At 44.4% G+C, this 24,484-nt stretch overlaps 1 protein-coding gene and 1 long non-coding RNA gene across 4 annotated transcripts in view; one reads left to right on the top strand and one right to left on the bottom strand.

Annotated features, from left to right (window-relative positions):
- Positions 1-659: 659 nt before the first annotated feature.
- On the bottom strand, positions 660-1,939 carry LOC144384508 (uncharacterized). Its single transcript, XR_013451290.1, has 2 exons — positions 1,835-1,939; positions 660-1,635 (listed from the first exon to the last, which is right to left on the bottom strand). It is a non-coding gene; the product is annotated as an uncharacterized LOC144384508 (long non-coding RNA).
- A 138-nt stretch (positions 1,940-2,077) lies between these two features.
- Positions 2,078-24,484, top strand: part of LOC120827762 (protein shisa-8) — a 69,694-nt gene continuing 47,287 nt past the window's right edge. The window contains exons 1-2 of one of the 3 annotated variants that reach the window (XM_040190869.2): positions 2,078-3,742; positions 15,066-15,239. In XM_040190869.2, the coding sequence (XP_040046803.2) occupies positions 3,174-3,742; positions 15,066-15,239 (743 nt within the window). In that variant the 5' untranslated portion in view covers positions 2,078-3,173. The remainder of the gene's footprint in view (positions 3,743-15,065; positions 15,240-24,484) is intronic. The other 2 variants (XM_078083534.1, XM_040190871.2) reach the window with 2 other exon arrangements.

A 24,484-nucleotide genomic window follows, 5' to 3' on the forward strand; every position in this document is an offset into this window, starting at 1 on the left:
AAAATTCATAACATTTGCTTCCCCATCTTTCTCTTCAGTTGATTTCCCGGGAATTTTCTGGAGCGTTGACTGAAAATGATTCCCTCTCTCTTTCTATCCGGGTCGCTTTCCCTCAAGATAATGTTTTTTTCCCCGCCTCCTACCTGTCTGCCTCCTCTTCCTCTCCCTTCTCTTTCTCCCACTACTCCTCTGTCACTTCCTATTCCAGTCGCTTTCCCCGTGTTTTTTAATCCTCCTCCCTTCCCTGCGATAATTCCTCTCCTCTTTCCTTCCCCAGCTCCTCTCTGTCAAGCCCTCTGTTTGGCAGCAGCTCTGCAGCTCTGCTCCCCTCCCTCTCCCCTCCCCTCCCTCTCTTCCTGCCTCCCCCCCTTCCTCTCTCCCTGTTTCTCACCCTCCATCCCCCTCCCCTACCCCCTTTTTTCCTCTCTCTCTCCTTCGCTAAATCAGCCCTTACAGACTGCAGCACGAGGCGCGTTCCATGCACGCTCCCACAAAGACTGTGCAAAGGTATCAGAACACACAAATGCTACACGCTGACACACACACACACACGAAGATACACACAAAAATATGCATCACACATGCAAACTAAAAGAAGGTTGGACAGAAACCAGGTAAGTGACATGAACGGATAAAGAAAGATCAGATGCCAGAAATGGAGGAACTCATGTGTTTAATAGTCGGGAACCAAAAAAACGTGGGACAAAACTGTGAGAAAAGTGCACAGTGACACATGATGAAAGACAGAGGAGGAGAGCGAACGGGAGAGTCAGCAGGCTCGAGCTGAGCTCATTTACCCACAAAGACATATGTGTGTGTGTGTGTGTGTGAGAGGGAAAGAGAGAGAGAGAGCGAGGGAGGGAGGGGAGGAGTGAGTTGGAGAGGGAGGAGTGAGAGAAAGAGCGTGTGTGTACATTGTCATCCAGTCCTGGCAGAGAGCAGCAGCACGAATATCACCAGCGGACGGGATAAAGACGCACCGAGCGGACCGAGGCGGCGAGGACACAAGGAATACACGCTGACGAAGAAGCAACAACAAAGGGAGAGGATGGAATAAAAAAACAACAACAAAAAAGGAAGCATTTTATTGCTGCTCCTTTCTCGTCCCACGTCTGTTTGGAGCATCCCACAAGCAGAGCACCAGTGAAAACACATACATATGATATATATATAAAATTCCTATACATATATATCAAATTATGACTGTTTTCAAAGAAGCTGAAGCCGGACAAGGACTGAATCGATAGAAAAAAATCCATTGCATGAGAAATTGGGAAATGCCTAAAAACTGTTGCATATTAATGCTTTGAGATTATTTTTTTTTGTCGGTTTTTTGCTCAGAGTTGGGGGTGGAAGGGGACAAAAAACACATTGATGCAAACGGAACATTTTTGAAAATAGGCAACTGAGTTGTTGAGCAACAAAGAGCGTCTGCTGCTGCAGGCAGACCTACATTTCTAAGCGGGCTTCTTTTGAAAACAGGATATTTTTTCGTTGCCACACGGCTGTTTGGCCGTCGCGTCTCCACTTGTCTCTGTCTTCCGACGGGGCCGCGGGAGCGTCACTCCGGCGGGGCGTTCACAAGTGCGACACTGAAAGTGCAGAGGGCAGTCCGGGGGGCTCTCTGACCCCACGCTGGTATTTCCCCAGCAACGACAAAAACCAAAAAAGGGGAGGGGAGGTAAATTGTGAGGGAGAAAGAGAGAAAAATGCAGGATTATCACTCGCAGCTTGGAGGGAGATTATGATCAGAGAGTAAACAAACAAAAAAAACCCCAACTGAGCCAAAAGCAAAATCAAAGGAAAGGGAGACAAAACGATCCAATCCACGAACCATTGCGCCATCCCAGCATCTGTCTCTCTCTACAGCTTCTCCGTGGATGCAGCGACCCTAAAACACTTGGATCAGAGGTTCACTTTCACAACATCAGACCCCCCCCCTCTCGCTTTTTACTCTCAGCGCCCGGCTGGTGTCCCGGGTCTGTGAGAGACCCTGATCTCCGCGCAGAGGAGGGGTCCCAGTGGCGCGCGCGCGCGCGCAGCAGCAGCAGCAACAGGAGCCCCGCACGCGGCGAGGACAAAAAGCCTTTGGACTCATTCTGTGTGACAGACTGACACTGACAGAGCACTGTCACCACGGGGACTCCAGCCCTTTGTGAAAGCGTGTGTGTGTGTGTGTGCGAGAGAGAGAGAGAGAGAGAGAGAGAGAGAGAGCGTGTGTATGCGTGCAGTTTGTGCGTCTGTGTGTGAGAAAACACACCTCAGGTGCAAAAGCTTTTTGGACCGTAATCATCAGAGGATCTCAGCTTGACGCGAGCCCGCAGCTATGCTTTAAAGAACACCGCTCAGCTGTCGTTACCTGTTGGGTCCTTGGCGAGAAAATAGGAAAGGAAATACCCCGCGCGACCTCTACAAAATAAAAGCTCAAAAAAGCGTGCATCTGCACATCTGGAGGAGGGAGCAACGTTTACTAGAGTGGAGCGAGGTGGCAGTCAAAAAAGATGCCCACCACAAAGATAAAAAAGCTCCCTTTGAACAGTGACATTGAAAGTAGGGGAATGATAGACGCGAGTTAAGCTCCGAGAGGCACCGACAATTAAAGAGGAAAAGCCCGCGCTTCCCTCCAGAGTATTTCCAGGACATCAGAAGTGATTTGACTCCAGCGTTAAGCATCACAGTTGTTATCCACTCAGGAATAGGATTCCGTCTCCAGAGGAAAAAGCCTTTCATGTTGGGAGCCCGTTAGTTTGAGAAGGAATCCGCCTGCAGTCGCCGTCAGGAACGAGGAGTTCTCACTTCTCGCGGATTATTCAACCTCTCCAGCGGTGGAGTTTAGTGCAGGAAACGGGTAATAAACCCCAAACAAGATTCCCTCCAAACCTTCCGGATTTGGATTTCACTACTAGCGCCCCTGCTGATGACGTATGGCTTTGTGAAAGGTGACGTTTCCTGAATTTTGGATAATTTTTTGGCTTTGATTAACACACACTTACTGTAAACAGCCAGTGAACTGTTGTTGAGATGTGAGATAGAAATTGCTTTAATGGTTTCTTATACTGAAAAATCTCACATTTTCATTCAGTGACTATAATTTGGAGATTGGAATTATTTTTTAATCAAGAAGCTTTACAGTTCGGCATTGAGCAACCACAAGCTACTGAAGCAAGTCCAAGATGGCCGTATCCGTGCATCCGCTCTTGGTTAGCTTCTCGCTGGCCCTCCTGCTGGGTTTGACTTCGCTGGGTGGACTCAACTCTTGGCCGTCAGGTCAGGCTTCCGCCCAGGTTCCTGCCGACAACCAGACGACAGAACCTTCCATAGTACCAGAGGCCGCGCTGGCTACCCCGACCACACCGGACGCGGAGGACAAAACGGCCCCCATGAATGGTAACCGTTGCTGGGGTTACTATGACGTCATGGGCCAGTGGGACCCTCCTTTCAACTGTAACGTGGGTATCTACCTGTTCTGCTGTGGCTCCTGCTTCTACCGCTTCTGCTGTCAGTTCAAAATCCACAGTTTGGACCAGACGTCCTGTTCTAACTACGACACACCGGTATGGGCAAACACCGGGAAGCCGGCCATACCCGTCACAGAGATCCAAGGGGAACCGGACAAGGATCGGACCCACATGATTGTGTACATTATCTGCGGCGTGGTGGCTATCATGGTGTTGGTCGGGATTTTCACCAAGCTCGGCCTGGAGAAGAGTCAGGGAGGACAGACGGACATGACCAACTCAAGGTATGTCTTCATGTGTAGATGACAGATGTGGCATTGTTAGGAGGGCAAACTGTCAATCAGCTCATTTATAAATACGTGTGATAAGCTTTCAATTTTTGTAAATTTCTGAATGTTTATATTCACTCAATACAAACACATATCTTTTACATTTCTAGAATCATATTTTATTTTGCATAATTGCTCAATATATTCATATTTTCCAGCTTCCCATTGTTGGGATGAAGGGATACAATTTTGAGGTAGCACCTGGTATCATTGGTCACCCATGCACGGTGGAGTAAAGGCCCCATTACCCACAGATCTTGAGGATTGGACAGGGCATAAGTGGAACCGGGAACTTCACCAACGGGCTACCTAGCTGATTGGCTTTCAGTGGTCCAGCAAAAGTAACCTGGTGAATTCTCTCTGGTCGAGCTACAGTGTGCGTGTAACATATTACTTCTGGACAAAGCAATGCGATTAGTTATTAGCCAACGGGAGAAATGGACAAAGGAAGTGAGATAATGTGTTGTCGCTAGCAGACAGCCTACCTGAGGAGCTATTCACTGACACCTCTTTTAGTACAGCCTCTGCACCAAGCTTCTCCAATGAGACGCTTTGAGACTAAAACCAACCATCAATTGTAAGCATCGCACAGCTGTCAAATTATTACACACGACGGCCTTTTTGGGCCTCACTGAAAGAGGGCAAAATCATCCTACAAATTCAATAACTATCGGACATCGGACAACGCTGATCCAGGGACCAAAACAGATATTCACTCTGCGCTAAACTCCCAGTAAGATGATGAAAAGCTGCCGCATTATTTTAATACAACTGGAACGCGATAAGTAAAGGTACAGTAGTTAATGAACAAAGTTGAACAAAGAGTGACGCATCACCGTCAGTTGCATATGAGTTAATCTCATCTGTATGTTGCCCATTAGTAAGTCCCTGCATGTGTGACTGGACATCTGGGCCTCGGCCCTTGTGTTTCTGCATATGTGTGAAGAGGTCACCAGCCGGCTAATGAATCCAGGGACTGAATCACAAAGAGGTGATAATAAAGGTGTGATGTCTTTATGCAGCCGTGAGGGAGGGATGGAGAAGAGAGAGAGAGACAGAGCACCGTCTGGAGGTCATGCAAAGACATTAGTCTATAGATTCCTATGGAATAATGTGAGCAAATAGTGTGGCAGCAGTTTGGGGAAATCTGCCGTGCGGTTGTGTGGTGTTTTCTCTGTATCAGTGTAGCGGTGTCACATTGATGGGTGATTGATTGCTGTGACACAACTATGACTGTGGCAATGTGTGGCCTCCAGTGAACAATGAGATGCGAGAGGGTGTTTTTTTGGAAGGGTGGAATATTGAGCGGATCTGACTGGAGTGCACCCAACGGCTAATTCTAGTGTAGACAACAGGGGCTGGTGTGTGTGTTTGTGTTTGTGTGTGTTTTGATGTGGGGGAGGGGGAGGAAGAAATGGAGAAAAGGAGCGTGTGCTTGGTGTGAGCGAGCCGCCCATCGAGTGTTAAGAGTCGGGCCACGGGGGCTCCTTTAAAACCCTGTCATCACCAGACCTCCTCTCAACCTTCCAGGGGAGGATGACAAAGGGAAAAGGAGGAGGAGGAAGAGGAGGACAGTGGTTGATATCAGCGCCCATTAGTGTTTTACTTCACTGAGCCCCCCTTAACACAATGGAGGCTGGCATCTCTTGAATCAAACAACTACGTGCGGCGCTCTGTACTTGAAAGAAGGGATTGTTTGTGAGATATTTTATGAATCCGTTTGACTGTCTGTCAAAAAATATATATTCAGCATCTTCCTCAGAGGTGACACGTGAATGCCTCCAATCAGCAGGACAGATGTTGCTGAAGCTTCCTGGAGCGGGCGACTGTTCACCATGACCTTCCGGGATGGAAACAGCTTTTTCCCTTAAGAAAATAAGCTGATTGAAATTCCATTCCTTAAAATCAAGCTTTTGGTTGAGTAACAATCATGCATGTTATTGCATGTTATTGGCTGAAATTCTGACACACTGTTGTACTATAAAGAACAACTGTATTGTCAGATCAAGGCTTTTTGCACAGTAGCCTTCATCGGGGTCAAAAAGCACATCATAAATAACAGTCTGACACTCTGAGGAGAAAACCTCTTCTAAAAGAACAGAAAATACGGTCCAGTTGAGAAGGCCATGTTGGGAAAACAATGACACCGAGGACAAAGATAACGGCGGTGGGGGGGAGGAACCGGAGCCTGTTAAAGTCCACTAGAGCGTGCAGAAAGGAGAAGGTTACAAAAGACAAGCTGATGAGTCCTGAGCACCGAGACAAGAAGGACATCAGATGGTGTTGCAAGAAAAAAAAGGATCGGAAGCAGAAACCGCAGACTGTTCTCACCGAAATGTAGATTATCCCGTAAATGGAATTCTGTTAGAGACCCCAATTAGGAAAAATGAAGTTGCATTTTTGGATAGAGACTCTGTGTCCTCCTTATACACACAAACACGGTGAGGCCACTTTCTGTCTCTCACCAGTTAAATTCTCTTTTTTTTAAATGAATTATAATGCGAGAGACTCACTCACATATGAGCGAGAGAGTGTTGTGCCTCTGTGTGTAAACTTATGTAAGTGTGTTATGTGTGCGTTTGTGTGTTTGTGAATGTGCCCTGTGTGCACTCAACGAATAAATCTAGTCACAAAGCTGTTAAGGTGGTAATGCGCTGAAACCCTGTAGGTCAGGAAATCACAACAGGCAGCAGTGCAGTGATGTATTGCCCCAAACACGCATGCACACATCTGCACACTCCGTCTTACGCACACACACACACTCACACAAACCTCTCATTATAAGAATACTGCCCCCCCACAGCTTCTCCTCCCAAGCGGCTGTTTGTGTTTTTGTTTTTCTCTCAGTCTGCTGCTGCAAAGCAAAATTAAAAATGAATCATATCCTTTGATACTTGATTCTGCTGTGGGATTTAATAGGCCAGATCAAGCTGTTTCAAAGTAACCACAGATCAGTTCATTATATTATGAACTGTTGCTTCATTGACGGTGAAGAGTGAATAATACTGAGGAGGGAAAAATGAGGACACAAGAACCTTTCAAGTAGTAAACGGGTTAATATGACGACACATGTTTAAAGCTGACACTGTACCATTGAGGAATAAGCTCAGCTAACATTTTAACAAGTTGCCAAAAAGCCCAGAACAGTAATGTCCTGCTGTGAGACCAACATGTAATCTCCAGCTGTAATAAAGAATTCCAGTGGAAATAAAGCGTCGGCCGATAACTATGTGGCACAAAACCTTCATAAAATCCAACATCTGGTGCATTAAGCCCTTCAAAGACAATAAAACACTGAAATGCTAACTGCATAAATAAATCCAAGTGTTACAAGCACCAAATGGACTGTCTGGTGCACGTTCAAAATACATACAACCATCACATACAGTATTTAGGCAGTGGTGGAACAAGTCATTTCTTACTCAATACACTGGGAAAATACTCCACAACAAGAAAAGTCTGCCAATAAAATGAACTTGCCTAAAACTACGTGGAAATGATTGAGCAAATTACACTTGACTATCAAAGTCAATTAGTGATATTCTGTGAAATCATCCTTCTTCAGAAGAAGAGGAGGAATAACTAAACTGGGTTTAGCTGAAAGACCTCTGCCTGGTGACCTGAAACGTCCGATTGGGTTTTAATCGGTGAGCAAGTCACAAATGGACTAAGTAGCCGATCCATTAGGAGCTTTATGGACTATTAGCAGGATTTGGAAAGTTATTCTGAAGCCAATGATGTCATTTCATTACTAGAGCAATATGTTCATGTTGGTTTAGCTGATTCTGTCTGGTCAATTTGAATGAGTCACAGACGTGGACAAGAAGGATGTGAAAAACATGAATTAAGTCCTTTTAAGAGTAAAAGGTACAATATTTGGCAATAAGATAGTAGTAAAAGCATGAAGTTGCCTTAAATAGAAATACATGTAATGTCATGTAAAAGTACTTAAAATCAGCATTGATCTCCAATGCTTGAGTGAATATATGTTTTACTATTGACCACTAGGTCATCCTGTCTCCATGGCGATGCATGTCTGTCATCAATGTAAACAAAAGTATTTACCACAGGATCACGGTAAATGTTGAATCTAGAAAACTACTCTGCTTAATTGAACAAACCCTTATGAATTCACATGAATAATCCATCGAGTAACACTGAGCATGTGTCATGTACTGACAAATGCTGAGGAGGAAGGATTCCTCATAACAAGCGTTGCATTTGTTAGCTCCATCGGTGACCTCGTTAACGCAGCCGATCGAGTCTAGAATGTCACAGCGATCGTGGCGAAAACAATGAATTGCCTCTTGTGTTTTTGTGAGAACAATTGAAACTGTTAATGCAGAAATATTCGTCCCGACGCACAGACACACTAACTCCCGTTAATAACATTTTGCACTACTTGTCATGAGCTTTTCCGCTGGAAAGCTGCGTGTTCGAGGGCACGAGCGACCGAACGGCCCACCGGGGATCCCGACGGTCGCTCCCGTCGGCCGTTCTATTCCTCTGCTGAATCGTGTTTCACCAGCAGCGCTTTTCTCTTTCTTTTATTGTTCAGCCGCAGCGGCGCTTTCCATCATCGGCTTTGACGGGCGTTTAGAGCCCAAAGATTAACACGTGCGCACGCCTCTGCTTCTCTGGAGCGGTTACAGCGAGGTGAGGGTCAGGTGATCCCAGCAGTTTACAGTCAGGTGTGCCGCCCCAAAATGAATCTTTAAGCGGCCTGAGAGGCGGGATGAACGCACCTTTATACAATAAAGTAGAAAACGATATGAAACGGATCGTGTACGCTTCTTCTCAGCGACTTCACAGCGAAACTAGTTGTTAATGGAAAGCGAGTCTTCAGGCTTCGGTGCTCACATCACCTCTGTTGTCCGAGCGATTTACTCGCCCTGCATTAAAAAGAGCTGGTTTTATTTTTTCTTTGGCTGATGCAGTGAGGCCTGTTAAGCTCTCGCCCTCCTCCTCCTCCTCCTAATCTGGACGCAAAATGACTTCTTTCAGGCAGCAGAAGTACAAAGTACAAACTTCAACCCAACCAAAATGAAATAAAATAGATAAGGAAATAGCACAGGGAAGAAAATAGTGAATATACAGTCCAACAGAACATTTCCTTACTGCCTTCCTTGTGTGCACAGGCCCGAGAGATCTTTGGCAGTTTAAAAGCGATTGAACATACACACTATTTTCAACACTAAAACCCACTCTTAGCTCTGTCCAGTTTTCTTTGATGCATTTTGTTGTGGCTTCTTCCTCTGAATAAAGGGTTTAACCGTTTGAATACGCAAAGCCGAGGTGATACCCGCAGAGAAGCAGCGCTGGGCGGGAGGATGAAAGTGTGGTGTGTTTTAAACATCCGGCCAAGCTCAATTGTTTCATCCCAACGGTGCGTTTTTCGTCTCCACAGATAAACGGTTAGTTTGTTGTAGTCTTGACCTACATATTTTATTCACACTACACAGGACTGTGCAGCAGTGCGTTGCCCGTTTGGGTCGCGTGTCCACTGTGTGCGCGCCGGCCGATTGGCTCCTGTTTTGTCTTCTTACAGTGTCATGGAGACCTTTTTTATTCGTTTAGCGATGGTCAGATTATTATATTGAAAGAGAATTAAGAAAACCTTGTTAATGAGTGTTTTGCAGTTTTTTAGTATCGTACTATTAAGTCATCTCAGTATGTGGTGGAAAGTAACTAATTAAAGGTACGGTAAGCATTAACTGTGTGAAGAGGTATTTTATGTAAATTTATACTGTTACTGTAAAACTGTACTTATCTGACAGCCACTATAATTACCTTATAGAGTTTGATGTACGTTCATTAATTACCCAACAGTATAAAAGGTAGTTATAATTAGCCAACATAACTAATGACCATAATTCCACTGGACCTCTAACGGCTTATTCGCCTGTACTTCCACTACGTCAAATTGTGAATGCAAGACTTGTACGTCTCCCTCTCCATACTGCCTCCACCAGCAGATGTGCGCCTACTACGGGCGCCTCTGCGAGCTGTTGCCTCACACGCATGTCCAATAGGCGCTGCTGTGTCAGCTGCGTGGCGATTGTAACTCCACACCACACCTCAGTGCAGCAGAGCTCAGGGAGACAGAGTGCTGCAGAGCCCTAAAGTTCCTCGGCTCAACTGTTGCTGCAGTGAAAACAGCTCGTTTTCTGTCCCATTGCTGGGCAAATGGTTCACCCCCCCACCCCCTCACGCCCCTCCCATCCTCCAGTCAACCAATTTTAAAATCCTGGACCCTTTTATTTTTCCGTAACCTTGTTTTCTCCTTTCTCTCTTTCTCTCCCAGGTCCTCATGTATTAAACATGTCGCCGGCATGATGCAGCAAACTGTGCATTCAGATGCCGAAAGGAAGGCATTGAGAATTGATATGAAATTGGGACAAAATATCCTTAAAATTCATATACCTAATACTTTTTGAATTGCTCTGGTATTGACCAAGTACACTGCAGAAACGTCGTTAAACGGGCCGCGATATTAATCACTTGGGGAAAATCCACAGTTAACGTCCGTCCATCAAAGTACTTGCAACCGTTCCACTTCTTCCAAACCAAAGCCAAACCACCCAAATTAGCTTAGCGGATATCGACCATCTGTTACATAGTTTAACTACGTATTAGATTAACAAAGTATGATCATTTCATATTGTCGTATGCTGGGGAATGTATATTTTTCATCAGGGCCGTGGGGAGGTTGATAAGGATCTGTGTCCTTTTTTTACTCTCGCGTCTATATTCAGTCTAACAATGTTTCGCCATCCCCTCAGAAGCGGAGGCCGTGTGTGTGTATGTGTGTGTGTGTGTGTGTTGCTGTGAGCCTCTCTGGGACTGTGTACATTAGTGTGTCGAGTCTACATGGAGTTTGGGAACAGGCCGTCCAACATGGGCTCCATTTTCACTCCAGTGATCCTGGTAATGGCCTCGTCCCATTGTGAATTGACGCTGGCTCCGAGTCGCCTTGACAGAAAATCAACTGCTTACGTGTAGCGGTTTGCTGAAGCGCGCGTAGTAGCAGGCTTATCGCTCCCTGCGTTCTGTAGCTGGTCGTCTCTCTTTCTCCTTCCCCCCCGTCTCACCAATGACTCAGATCTCTCCCCATGTCTGTCTGTCTGTCCCTCCGTTCGTGTCATTTCCATTCGTCGCCAATCCCCTTTTCTCAGATATTACGCATATCTTCATTTCTTTGCTTCTGCCCTTCAACCTTCTGTCTCTTTCTCATCTTTTAATATCTTTCAGTCAGAGGAGAGAAGAATACTGAACCATTTCTCTCAGGTAGAAGTCCTGTTAGCTGAAGTATAAAAGTTTAAAGTTGTGTATGGATAAAAGAATTTATAACGATTGTGTCTAGATTGCATATGAATGTGTTTAATTAGCTCATGCCGGTTTAGAATGTGTCAATTAGAAATGATTTGTAAATGCATGCACACATCCGCTGGCTGAAGAACTTCCAAACTGACAGCATGTTGCATCTTGGTCAAAGCGCTTGACTCATAAGTGTCTTTTAGAAGCATTTCGTAGAGACGAGGTTGCATTAAATGGATGGTGGGACACTCATCAGCTTCCTCAACAACGGTCAGTGACGCAGATGTTGAGGTTCCCGAAGGTTAGAACCTGATGTGAAAAATGATATATTAGATTTATCACATAGAAAAATAGACGGATTTGCGCTCATCCGTTGATATAAACGGATTTTGATGCAAAACATCAATCAATTAAAAGTCGATGCCTTCAAAACTGATGAAGATCACTATCATAAAGCCTGTGTAGAATCGTGTAACACTTTCTATCGATTTTGTCATCAAATATCTGCAGATCGTGCAGCTCTCATTCAATACAGTGTACACAGTGCTTTCACACAGGTTGTTATTAGTAATGGACCCAAACCAATGTGCTTTGTTGCATGTGACAGTAAGCCTGTGTTGTTGTTGTCCTCCCTCTTGCTCTCTTTTCCATCCTTTTCCTCTCATCCTCGAGCCACCGGGGCTCTTTGCCTTAGTGATCACATCTCGGCTCTAATCTCTAAACACCATCGCGCCCACAGGAAGGCTTGAACTTAAACACAGAGATTAAACAGGAGAAAGAGATCCATCCCCTTGGACATCCAACTCGCCCCTTCACCAACCGTCCCTGTCCTCCCATCTGCACCCATTTCTTTCCTTTTACAGTCCCAAAAATAATTACCTGCTCGCTAAAAGCGCCCAGAACCGCCGTAAGGCTTCAGCATTGTGCAGGAACAGAGATGAAACAAGAGGATGGGGGGGGGGGGGGAGTCAGAAAATGGGAACAGAATGGCGCAGCGAGGAGGATTTCACTTCTTTACTTTGCTCTCTGCTTTCATCTCTTACCATCATCCTCGTTCATGTTCTGTTTGCGTTTCGGATTTGTGTACTTGTGCTGGTGTCATTCCCCCTTGGTCTGTTTCTCTCTTGTCTCGCTCTCGCTGTCTCACCATTCTTTATCTCCGCCCCTTAAACCCCCGTTTTCTTTTTCAAAGTTTTATGGTGCGGCATGCGGCAAGTAAGATGCACTGAAACATTGATGCAGCCATCGTCTGATAATAAGATAAATGAGTTTTGAAATGTCCCTGCGTGGCCTGGTCCTCGTAACTCTTCTGCTTTTTGCACCAGCAAGCACTCCTACACAATAAATGCATCTATACTCAAGTTAATACACACAAACCTTTAGCGACAGGCTGCGGAGCGCAGTGCCTATCTACGTTCAGACCAATCTCAGCAGTCATTTCTCACCTTTCAAGCCGTAAAGCCGAGTTATTCATCCTCCTCTCATACCCGCCGGAAAGACTGAGGGAAAAGGACACAAAGTCAAAGTAGTAAATTAAGTTGAAACAACAATCCTTCCATGTTTCTCCAGGTGTTTTCTCCTCTCAGTTGTGATGCACTTTGTCTCAAATTAAGAAGGGTTCATCTATCTCTGACAGAACGGATAGAATTGTGAGGTTTTCGGATTCGGAAGTTCTAAAGTTAACTTCAACTTTGAGGTGAACTTTGTGAAGGACACCGCTCATTCAGCAACAATGTGTCCCTTGTCGAAGTCTCCTTCACAATTTATCAAGTGGTTTTAGTAGGAAAATTGACAAGCTACTCTGCAGCGTATGTAAAATGAAAATACGATCACATTTACCAGCTGTAACGTTATGGGGACATACCCACAAATCAATAGCCATCATTTTGATGCTAATACTTTCATGCCCTTTTAATTAAATCGTATATGCATGGCTTTTACTAAAGAGTGTACTTTACTCCAAACTGTGGTACTGCTCCTTTACTTAAGTACCAAAAAATACTAGTACTTCCTCCACTGCCGTTCCTTATATATTTGTTTAAATATTTTAACTTGGTTTCAGAGAAATATCAGAACATGACACTGTAGTTGCTGTAATCCAAAACGGAAAATAAATGTGAACGGCTGAATGTGTTACAGTGCGAGTGTCCCACAAAGCATCCTGCCTTTTCCCCAATTTACCAATTAATAAATAGCTAATTTACAGTAACTGTTGATGCCTACATATCGACATATCAGGCTGGAAATCCTTCATACAAAATGTTGCTGGTGTTCCACGGTAGCTAATTGTGGTTTACTTTGTTAGTTTGGTGTGTGTGTAACGCGTCACATGATGGATGAGACCTCGGCGGGTTCAGGGTCTGCAGTCGATACCACCGATACATCATTTTCTCGTCTAAACGAGATTCTCCCTTGAAACAGCCACTTTGTACCCATGCACATTCTAATGCTAACATGCACAATCACACCCAGAGTAACAACCCACAGCTGTGCTTAGCATTAGCTCACTCAAGGTAGACGTTTTCTGTTGCACACGAGGCAGCAGATCGTTCAAGTCAGACTAAAACATGAGAAATTATGTTTCATATTACACTTACTCGCCCTCCTTGTAGTTCCCCTGTCGCAGACATGAAAACATGCTCTTTCCTTAACTTTTATCCTTCTTGCATTTCACTTTTTCCACCTAATTATGTCGCGTATTAAACTAGGACAGATTTGTACCGTATTCAACCTAAAAGTATTTATTTTTATATTAAAACATGCCACTGAAGCCTGTGGGTTTTTACGGAAGCACGGTTTACATCTGCTGTGTACTGAGCAGGAAAGCGTTCGCTCTCTGCAGGAGGGATTAATAACACAGTGCCTGAGCTATAATGAAAATCAATCATGATTCAGGCCTGCGGTTCCAACGCGTGATTACTCGGTCATCATAGTACACCAGAGCCACGATGCCGTCTGTAGGGTCAACAGCAAATATTCCATTCAGTATTTTACCTGCATCTTTCAAAGCCTCCCATCATCACTGGAGATATGCCCAGTTTTCTAATACTCTCCAAACCGTTTCCAATGTTTGTATTTCTTTCAGCCGCTCACAATGATAACTGTTGGGGGGCCAAGTCCTATCTTCATTTATAGTTGTTTTTTTTGTATACCAGTGAATCATGCAATTTTGTAGTGTAATAATTGCACTAAATTCTAAAAGCAACACATACAAGTGAGACAATATGCTCGACAGATGCAGTGGTAAATACATCTGAGATCCTCAAAATATTAGCTCAATAATTAGCTTGAATTTGAGTCGCACTGCAAACACATGCCCAAACACACACATACGCACAAGCGCATTTGGCAGCAGTCACGCAGTCAATATGTATTCTAATTATACCGATGCTGTGTCAACATTTTAAATGTCTTTGTGAGGCAAAACTCACAAACATTGAGTGGCAGAAGGAGAGAATAACAGCCCAATAGGTGGACAGGAGAGCAAGAGAGGAAAATAGATTTTGATTTCCTCTCCTTGAGCTGCAGGGAAAACAATACAGTATCCCCAACAGGCCGCTGTGAAATAACACAGTCGACAGAAAATGACAGAGGTGGTGAGATTTCTCCTCTCTACATGACAGCAATGATGGTAAAAATACAACTCATCTTATCCGTCACCCCCTTCCCTTTTCTTCGGTTATCTCACTTTCAATCCATCATCTTCATCCGCGTTTTACTCTTCTTTCCCTGCTCTTTTCTCCTTTATCCTCCTCATGTCTCATATCTTCCAGCCCAACATTTCTGCTGCCTTTTACGTCAATTGTGTTGTACAAAATATACAGCCTGTGCGTGTCTAAAGCTAAAACGAAATGGTCCAAGCCGATGTATGCGGCTGACGTAACTGATGACCGGGGTCATCAGAGAGACCACCGCTCAACGTGTGATTGTCCGACTGTGTTGCCTTCATGCTCTCTGGCAGGTTGCTGGTAGGCGCGGGAAGAGATATTAAAGGCTCTCTCTACTGCAGATCCTGTCCCGCTAACATCCCAAAGGCCAACACTGGAGGACAGAGTAAACAGGGAGAAAATTCCAGAAAAAACCCGGCGTATCTCGGATGGAGTCAGCCCTGTGTTAGGCCATTTGAGAATACTTGGTGAGAATGGGAACGTTTTTTTGCATGTGCATGTGTGGGAACAGCCTACTCTCCTGTTGATACTTATCATGCTTATCATCTTGTATTAATCCGCTTTTTGCAAAGAGCCTATTTATATCATCAATGTTTCCGTCTGTCCATCCGTAAATGGGATATGTCGGAAACACCCGGAGGTCGCCCCCTCCGCCCCCCAGTAAGCTTAAGGTTGCCTTGTGTTTCGATGAGATGATGTTTGGTACTATCATTGACCCAGTTAGCACAACGCAACACATCTGAGCAACTTCATGAGGCGACGATGTGTCAATGTTGTTTTTACATTGTTGTTTTGCCCCATGAAGGCCCCCAAAAAACAATGCAAGTCATGACCTCATGTATAACCTTTATAAATGAATTACTAGTAACTACAACACAACGCAGCAATGCATTAGTCAGGATTCAGCCCCCGAGTACACGCTGCACTGATTATGGGAGCGTTGTCAGTGGTAACCACATTAAAGAAGGCTCACTCAGGTAATAATGGCATCAAAAGAGCCATTAATGTTCTGTTCAGTCAAGTTGCACAGTGGCTGATGTGAAACAATTACGCAAGAGTTCATCCATTGCTCTAGGAAACAAAGTCACTTTGTGTACGCTGTTCGTTCCTGCTCTGTCCTCAACGAAAAAATGAAAATACTTAAAAACCAATAAACCCAGCACTCCGTCCCAGTGCTCAGCTGCAGTGTTCAAACATACATGGTCCTTGCATTCCTTCCCAAAGTGGAGCACTGAGGCCCAGAAACATGGTGACATAACACGGGCAAACAGGTGAGACACTTTGTGAGAATAGAGGCAGAAAGCTTCAAAGTGGAATTCATAACATACAAAAGGGAATGTGAGGAAAAAGGGGGTAGATTTGTCAAATATAAGTGAAAAAAGGAAAGTAGGATAATGTTTTAATTTTTGCGTTGAATAGATTCTGCAATATTAAATAGATGCTGATAAAGATATCATCTGTAATTTTAATGGAGCCTCATTCTTAAATCCACATTAAGGCACAGCGAGCAGTGACAACCAGATGGGGACAACACTTTGTCACCAGGATCCTCAGACGAAAAAAGAACCATCGTGCCTTAACTACTATTTTTTTGCAGTAAACAAGACAGGTTGTGAATTGACGCATACGCATCTCTTGGATACATTCAGAGTCCTGTCACCATCTATTTCTAGTGTGTTTTACCTCCATATCCATTTGCCATATGGGCCGTTTATAGTTGAGTCAATTTAAAGGTCAAATCAACCTACAAAGATGCAAATAATGCGTATGTTGTTTATGCAGCCAGCTGGATCTCTGCGGAATCTTCCTGTTATTTGCTCTTTTGTGCAGATGGAAATTGATTATAAGATGGAAATGATGAAAGACGCAACCCACTTATGCCAGGATTCTTTTTACTTTTGACAAACACGAAGCCATAATTACCCTAGTGACAGATTTTAACTCCTATTAGCTTCACTTGCACATTTCAGGCATTAAGTGAGAGTTGAAACATGTATAAGAAATCCTTTTTCCATAAATGTCTTTCCTATACATTAGGAATAGAATGAAAGAGAATAATAAAATAACAGAGCGGGGACCTCCTCTTCCGGTTCTCTCATTATTTTTGATGAGCAGGCAGACCTCATGCGTCCTTTGCTTCACTCTGTTACTCTCTTCCAGCCATCCGCGTGTCTCCCTCTCTCCTTTCCTCTCATTTCCTCTTTTACAACCTTCTTTTCTCCTCAGCCAACTTCCTTTGTACCTCCTCGATCCATTCCCTTGTCCACTTATTCATCAATCCGTCCTTCTCACCTCCTCTCTGTGTTGTGAGAACCTCCTGTGGAATGTTAAAGGAAATTTACATTCCAGCCACCAGCTTCCGTTTCCTCTGCTTTGGTTCAAATGACGTGATCAATCTTCAGGGGGGAGGATTTGGCCACGTTTGCTGCATACATATTGTGGCAGAAAGACACGCGGTTGGCAAAGCAGATGGTCGCTGGTTTCAGTTAGAAAACGGTAGAAAACACCGACATATGAGATCGCCACCTCGCGCAAACACAACTCACGGTGACGAGAGTCTGATGTTCATGATCACGCTGTGACAAGACGTGAAAGAGGATGTCTGAAAATGTGAAAAATGCCGAAAGAAAATCGGAGTAATCATACAAGTTTGTCAGAATGTAGCAAAATCTTATTTGGTTAAATGGGAAATCAATAGACATCCTGATGTGATAAATAGAAACAAAGCATGCTGTTTAAGCAAGCATTTATATTATGTCAGTAATTGATACCTGGTCAGTGTTTTGATTATGTTAACCATGAGCAAATGGAATTTGTCATTGCACAGCCCGACATCCCATAATACAAACTGCTTTCTAGGTTATTTCCCCCCTTCTCGTCGTTTGCTTGCTTTTTGACATTCTGTCGTCTTTCTTCCATCACGAGGAGTGGAGGCCGCGTGTTTTTAAGCGTGCGTGTCTGTTTGTATGCATGTGTCATGTGCATCACAAGTTCAAGTTGATGCACCTGATACGCGCACCTGTCTCTGCAAACACACGTACTCACACACCGATTGACTGTTGCCGCTGGTAACGTGCCCGGTAACGTAGTAATGCGTCAACAAATGGTTTCTTTCAGAGAAACACAAATTATTTAAAATGAAATCAACCATGAATAAATTTTTATGTGGAAGGTTTTTTCAAACACAAACGTGAACAAATTTGTTCACACGTCATATTGAAAATAATGTATTTTCACCTCAATGTTTTCGCTTGTGTACTTGCAACCCATACATTTAGTTATAACCACAGATATTGTTTAGTAATAACAGTCTATTATTCAATAAGCAGAAGGTTTTACTGCCAATGGCACAACTGGATATTAATTTGTCGGGGACTAACATGTAGTTGTATGAACGTAGTCTTCTCTCTGCATGTCTGTATTGTCGTGTGTGTGTGTGTGTGCGTTTCCGTGTGTGTACACATGTAGCCGGGCCTTCATTTACATGCACATAACCGCTCAACACATAATAAACCACTTTACGATCTTCTCATCCCCTCTTATTTCGACTATCTCCCGCCATCCGTCTCATTTTTCCTCTTTCCTCTTAGTGATGACTGCCCCACCAGCTCATCTCATGCTAATATTCTCAGCCATTAAGTGGATTTATGAGCCTTCTTTCCTGCGAGACCACTAGGACCCACATTGCTCTCTCTCTCTCTCTCTCTACTTGGATAGCTCCCTGTTTCATGTTTTGTTTGTGCCAACACACACCTACATAGTCTAGATTCTCATCCACATTAAATTAAGAGGCTTTGTGGAAAATTGAGAGCATCATTATCGCAAAAAATGAAGTTGTATTGGAGTAATGTTTACCTCCGTAAAGCGACGTGCCGTTAACGTAAGCTTCCCCGTGCTTTGTTGACGTAGTTGGAAAAATGCTGGGTGCCTGCTAATGCATGTTAGTGCATGTGAGCGTGCATGTGAGCGTGCATGAGCCCTTCCCTACCGCCTACCAGACTACCTCTGCTCTGCACTATGCTTACCCGGCAACCGCCCTGACTAAACGGTGTCTTCACGGAAGCGCAGCAGCCACGCTCCGATGCCCCTCATCTCAACACCGGTACCTCTGTTATTTAGTGTCTCTTTTCGCCATTGTGCGTCAAACTGTAAAACAGAGCTACTCTAGAAACAATATTTTTTAAATTACTTGTGTCTGTATTGTCGCAAAATGAGCTGAAGTCTATTCTGCATTTGGCCATTCAGCATGTTTTGTGTGAGAGGGAAAGGATATAGACACAATAATCCACAGTACACCAACTTTTCAGCTTTAAAACAGAAACCTGAGGTATGGGCTGCTGTTTGGTGCTAATTCTAAGCCTTACAAAATAAAATAATAATAACAATAAAACAATAATAACCTAACTGCTTATACATGAGCATTTTTCACTTTAATAAGCTTCAAATATCAGCCCATAGCAGAGAATGACCTCAGCGCCCCCGAGGCCCCAGGACAGCAGGCATGTGTTATTTACTTAAAGAAGTGGTGATTATGGTGCGTGTAGGTGTCTGTGTGTCTGTGAGTGTGTGTGTTATTGACTGAAAGAAGAATGAACTGCTCAGTTTTTTGGACAGTTTCTTGGGCGCCACATGCTCCTTTATTGTGCTCATGACTTGTAGTGGTGAGCGGACACAAGGAGTGTTCCGGTAGGCTGCAGTCGCTCGCAGTTTTAAAACAAATTCACAGCAGCAGCCGCTCCGATATCCTGACTCATATTGTGTCAACCAACAAAACAAACACTTGGCGCCACAGTTTCCGTAATCACTGTCAGCATCTTTCATTAGACCCGTCGTCCTGCCAGGTGAATTCATGAGCTTTTCAATCCCAACCCAACAACGATTTAAATCCAATTAAAATCTCTTTTTTAAAGTTGCAACTGGATTTGCAACCTATCATGAGAGACGAAGCGCTCACTGTCCCCACAAGCTACATCGTCTGCCCTTTCTGGTTGAACATTGTGTTCACACCATCCAGGAGTCTCTTTTTTCACACCTACAAAAATTGACCAATAGGCCAAATGGGCAAATACAAATACACACTATATTTCTTTTACTTTGGCCTGTGTGTATCAACTCAAAGCAATACGCCAGTGAAAGACACAGAGATTGGGGGGGAAAGAGGGGGTGTTTTTTTTTTAGCGTCCCAAAGACGCTACAAGTGTGTGCGCTCCTATACGTGTGTGCGCTCCTGTGTGTGTGTGTGTGTGTGTGAGTGTGTGTGTGTGTGTGTGTGTGTGTGAGTGTGAGTGAATCAGAGGGCAGTTTGTCATGTTGCTGCTCCACAGCCTTGATCCGAGCTGACAGGTGAAGCTAAGCGCAGCTAAACAGCACACGTAACAGAGAGGACGAGGCAGAGAGAGAGAGAGAGAGAGTCAGGAGGCACCGGAGACAAGGAGAGACAAAAAAAAAGGAATGGAGAAAGGGAAGGATGGGGGAGCAGGAAAGCAATGGACATGGAATAAATGTAAAGGGATGGGAGATAGTCGTCACAGTTAGATAGCCATTACAAAGAGAAACGAGCAGAATACAGAGGAGCACAAGCGGGACGGGGAGGGAATTTGAGCAAAATAGGAAGCGATGGAAAAGAGATTGAGACTAACCGGGGAAATAGATTATTTAATTGACGTTTTATCAAAAGAGTGCACTAAGCGAGTTGTTCTTTTTTTCCACCACATTAATCTATCCTTCCCTGGCTTCACATTTCCTTCTCTTTGATTCCCCGGGAATGAGTATTTGTTAGTACATGGAAAATAATTTAAGTTTTTTTTCAGCATTTTCTTTAAATCGTTATTGTCTGCTAACGGTGTATATGTAGCAATTGGGGAGCAAGAGAGGAAAAATAAGAAAGAAAGGTGATCAAAAAAACAACCACCAAGCACAAATCAAAAATGAATTGATTTCCTTTGTGTCCTTTGCAACGACGTTTCGTAAATTATCTCAAGCCCAGAAGAGGCGATGTTAAGTGATCTCATGAAAGCGAAGCAAGAGAAAAAACAAAAGCCTGTCCTGGAAAGTTTTTAAATTTGTTGAATAAAGTGAGAAATAATAGTTCGTAGGGTGAATGTAGACAGTTAAAAAAAATGAAAGCAGAACAAGCAGAATGGACCACTTCAACCATTCTGGAAAATGATCATCTAAAAGATTGTGCAGAAGAAGACAGCAGGTCAGAGAAAGCTTGGATGGAGTTAAGGAGAGAGAGAGAGAGAGAGAGAGAGACGTGTCTGGTAGGTATTAGAAGCAGTCGAGTCGGAAGGGTTGATAGATTGCAGTCATTGATATGCCCCCCCCCCACTAAGTAGGTACACACTCACTCATGTCAAGGGGAAAAGCCCACATCAAACTCATTGTGTGAGTGTGTTTGATTAAATGACGAATTTAAGAATTGGCTATTTGACTTGCTTATCCATTAGTGTATTATACCGCATTGTCAGTGTCCTTGCACTCTCTGTTAGAATGTGTCTGTGCGTGTCTGTGTATGTGTCTGCGTGTGTGTGTGTGTGTGTGTGTGTGTGTGTGTGTGACAAACTACATATTGTGCATAGCTTTGATGTCAAGGCTGAACTTTGAGCTGAATGCAGTGTGAAGGGAATATCTGTGCTGGGGCGAGTGTGCGTTATGAGCTAAACACAGGTCGACTCCTGGCTCACGCGCCTGCTGCGCTGCATGGCGAAGCTTTTACAGTGTGGCGTTCTGTTACATTGCGTTGCATCAATTTTATTGTACTGCGTCAAAAGGATTCGCACCGAGTCGCTTTGTTTTTTTTCACTGCGTGAACAACGCAGCTACAGTTTAGTCTTTAGGAGATTAAGGGCGACAATGAAGACAAGACAAGGCAGCGTCTTAACCGCAGACTGTGTAACTATGGCCGACAGGACAGCCCCCCCCCCCACCCCCCCCCAAAGAAAAGTGGTCACCCACTGGTCTCTGAATGCATCACGGGACTGCTGTTAAATATTTTTCGCTCCGTGTCCTGTTTGCACTCCATTCGATCGCAGGCCGACCAGCTGCATCCACTCGTCCATTAATAGCAGCCGCCAGGGAGACGCCGAGCTGCTAATGCTCACGTAAGCTGCATCCAAAATGAGTTTAAACTCTCCCACTCGTCCGTCCTGTAGCTTCTTTTAGAAGTGTGTGTGTGCACATGTGTGTTTCACCTCCCTGAACCGAGCAAAGAGCTCCCGGAGGGAGCGACGCACGGCTCAGGCCATGCCTGCTCCCCGCGGTCGTAATCCAAGGTCACTTAACTGTGCAGTTCACGCACCGCTAACACCATTTACTGCAGCCCGTGACAAAGTGCAGCGATGACAAAGTGTGGTGGTGCTGCTAATTCGTCAATGCCGCTCTGACCACAACACCCCATTAACAGTTTGTACAGGTTATATGTTATGTGTTCTTTTCAGGCACGATAGGGCGACTTGATCCCATCGTCCGTGTGTAAAGGACGGATGGCTACAAATGTGGTGCTGGTATATTCAGCCATTACACTGAGTGTAACTCAAGAGGCTGAGTAAAATTTCACTCATGAAAGTGACAAAGAAAATGTCGAAACAGACATTCTGGTTGAAATGATGAATTAGTTAGTCATTCTAAAAAAGAAATATATTTAATGTAATGACGTCCTCTATGGGCTTTCACGTTATCTGATATCCGATAAAACAGATGGATAACATTTTGTCTATCGCAGTGTGATGATGGATGAGGGCGGCATCACAGCGCACACAGTACCTGCGTGCCACCAATGCCATCCTGCACAGGATGATACACATTCTGCTGACAAATGTGTGTCTGTGTGTAGGTGTATTCATGCGTAGGTTACGTGTGCGTCACACCGATGAATGTTTGAGAACAAATCCCTCGAGGAGGGTGAATATTTCTGTGTGCGTGTGTGTGTGTGTGTGTGTGTGTGTTTTGTTGTTTCTAAAATAAAGACGGCCCAAAAATAATGAGTGCAGGCAGTGACTCAGAGGTTGACATATGGTATTTTCTGTGACATCATCGTCAGCAGCACTACAGCCTCTGCACTGAGCTCCTGCCAGCTACTGGTTCATGCAGCTTCCAGCATGTTGGCTCCGGATTTGTTTATTCATTATTATTTTAGTACTCGGTCCCAGCAACATGGTCAAGAAATGGATGTAGCGACATTCCTGTTAATCAAAGTTGCCCAGAAGCTTTGTAGCATCTCTCATCATTCTTTGATCGAGACAACATACGATGACCTTAATTCAGGCTTCTCTTTGTCCGACATGATGAACAAGGTGAAAACTGCTTTTGTGTAGAACGTTCCATGTCCTTCGGTAATAGTGATAATTCTCTGTCTTAAAAGCTACTGCTTTCATCCTAGTTTCGATTGACTGGTCCAATAAAAATAGTGTTTTCTGTTCCTTTGCTGATCTGTTGAAAGTGATTCCTCCGTACTACAGCTGAATTCAACGCTTTGCCTTAACTCTGATTTAGTAGCCCTATTTCCTGTACTTCCCGTTTATTTAATATTAATGCACCACTTGTGGTTCAAAGGCTCTTCCGATAGTAAGGTTGTGCACACGTAAACACACCCATGAAAGTGGATGAAAGGCTCGAATGCATAAAGACAAACTGGCGCTGGCATTGCAGGCGCTCAGCCATGCCAAGGGACATTATTTGGCAGCTGTCAGCTCTAATAGGGGTGTATCGGGGTGGGAGACGGATTCAGGCTCTGCACCAAGCCTACAAGGGCGCACTATCTGGCAGCCACTGCATGTGTGTGTGTCCTACTGTGCGTGTGTGTGCACATACATGTGTTAGAGGTACTGGTGTAACAGACCCCCTTTGAGATAATACATGCTTCCACTTGTGCCGCTATTTGTGAGTGTGTGTGTGTTGTTTCCCTCTGACAGCAGTGGTGGAATAAATTGCAGTGAATTACTGATGAGAGTTTGCTCCATCACTTCATGACAACATAAGACAAAGAGACAGATGAAAGACAAACAGACACACACACACACACTGCGCTACATTTGAATATCTGCCTCTCCTCTTACCGACAAAAGGCTTCATTTGTCATTCTGGTTCAAACCGCCCATTCAGAGGCAACAGTTTTGGAACATGACGATGAACTTTAACTTTTTTCATTTTGCATAACAAACACACCGTTAAAAAGACGGCTGATTGCAAACAACATGGAGGAGAATGAAAACCAACTTCATTGTATTATTGTTGAAGTAGAAACACAAAACAGACGCAGTGAGAAATATGCAAGTAGGTGGAAAATTAAATCACTCGGTCACAACAACCGGGGCCTTATTTGTTTTGTTTATTCGTGTTTATGGGGCCTCACAAATCTAATTAATAATGAAACACGAGCTACAGGAATAAGGAAACAACAGCCCCCGCGCGGTCATAAACTCCCACACATGCTCATTCGCTAATTCTATAATTCCCTCGCACGGCCAGGGAGGATAAAACACTAAGTCATCGTTGACCGACGCAAACACGCATAGTAAAACCACTGCCTCCCACTGTAAGTTCACCCCAGGTGAGAACAAAAGGTGTCCTACGATCCATGAACTCCCTGAGCGCGATCTGGTGTTTGTGCGTCGGCTGGGGAGCGGCCTCACAAGCGAGCGCACACCGCCCCCCCCCCCGTTGTATCTCCTCGCTCGGCCCCGTGCTCGGTTTCGGGGCCCTGGATTCATCT

This window comes from Gasterosteus aculeatus, chromosome 11, assembly GCF_964276395.1.
Source record: "Gasterosteus aculeatus chromosome 11, fGasAcu3.hap1.1, whole genome shotgun sequence".
NCBI lineage: Eukaryota > Metazoa > Chordata > Actinopteri > Perciformes > Gasterosteidae > Gasterosteus > Gasterosteus aculeatus.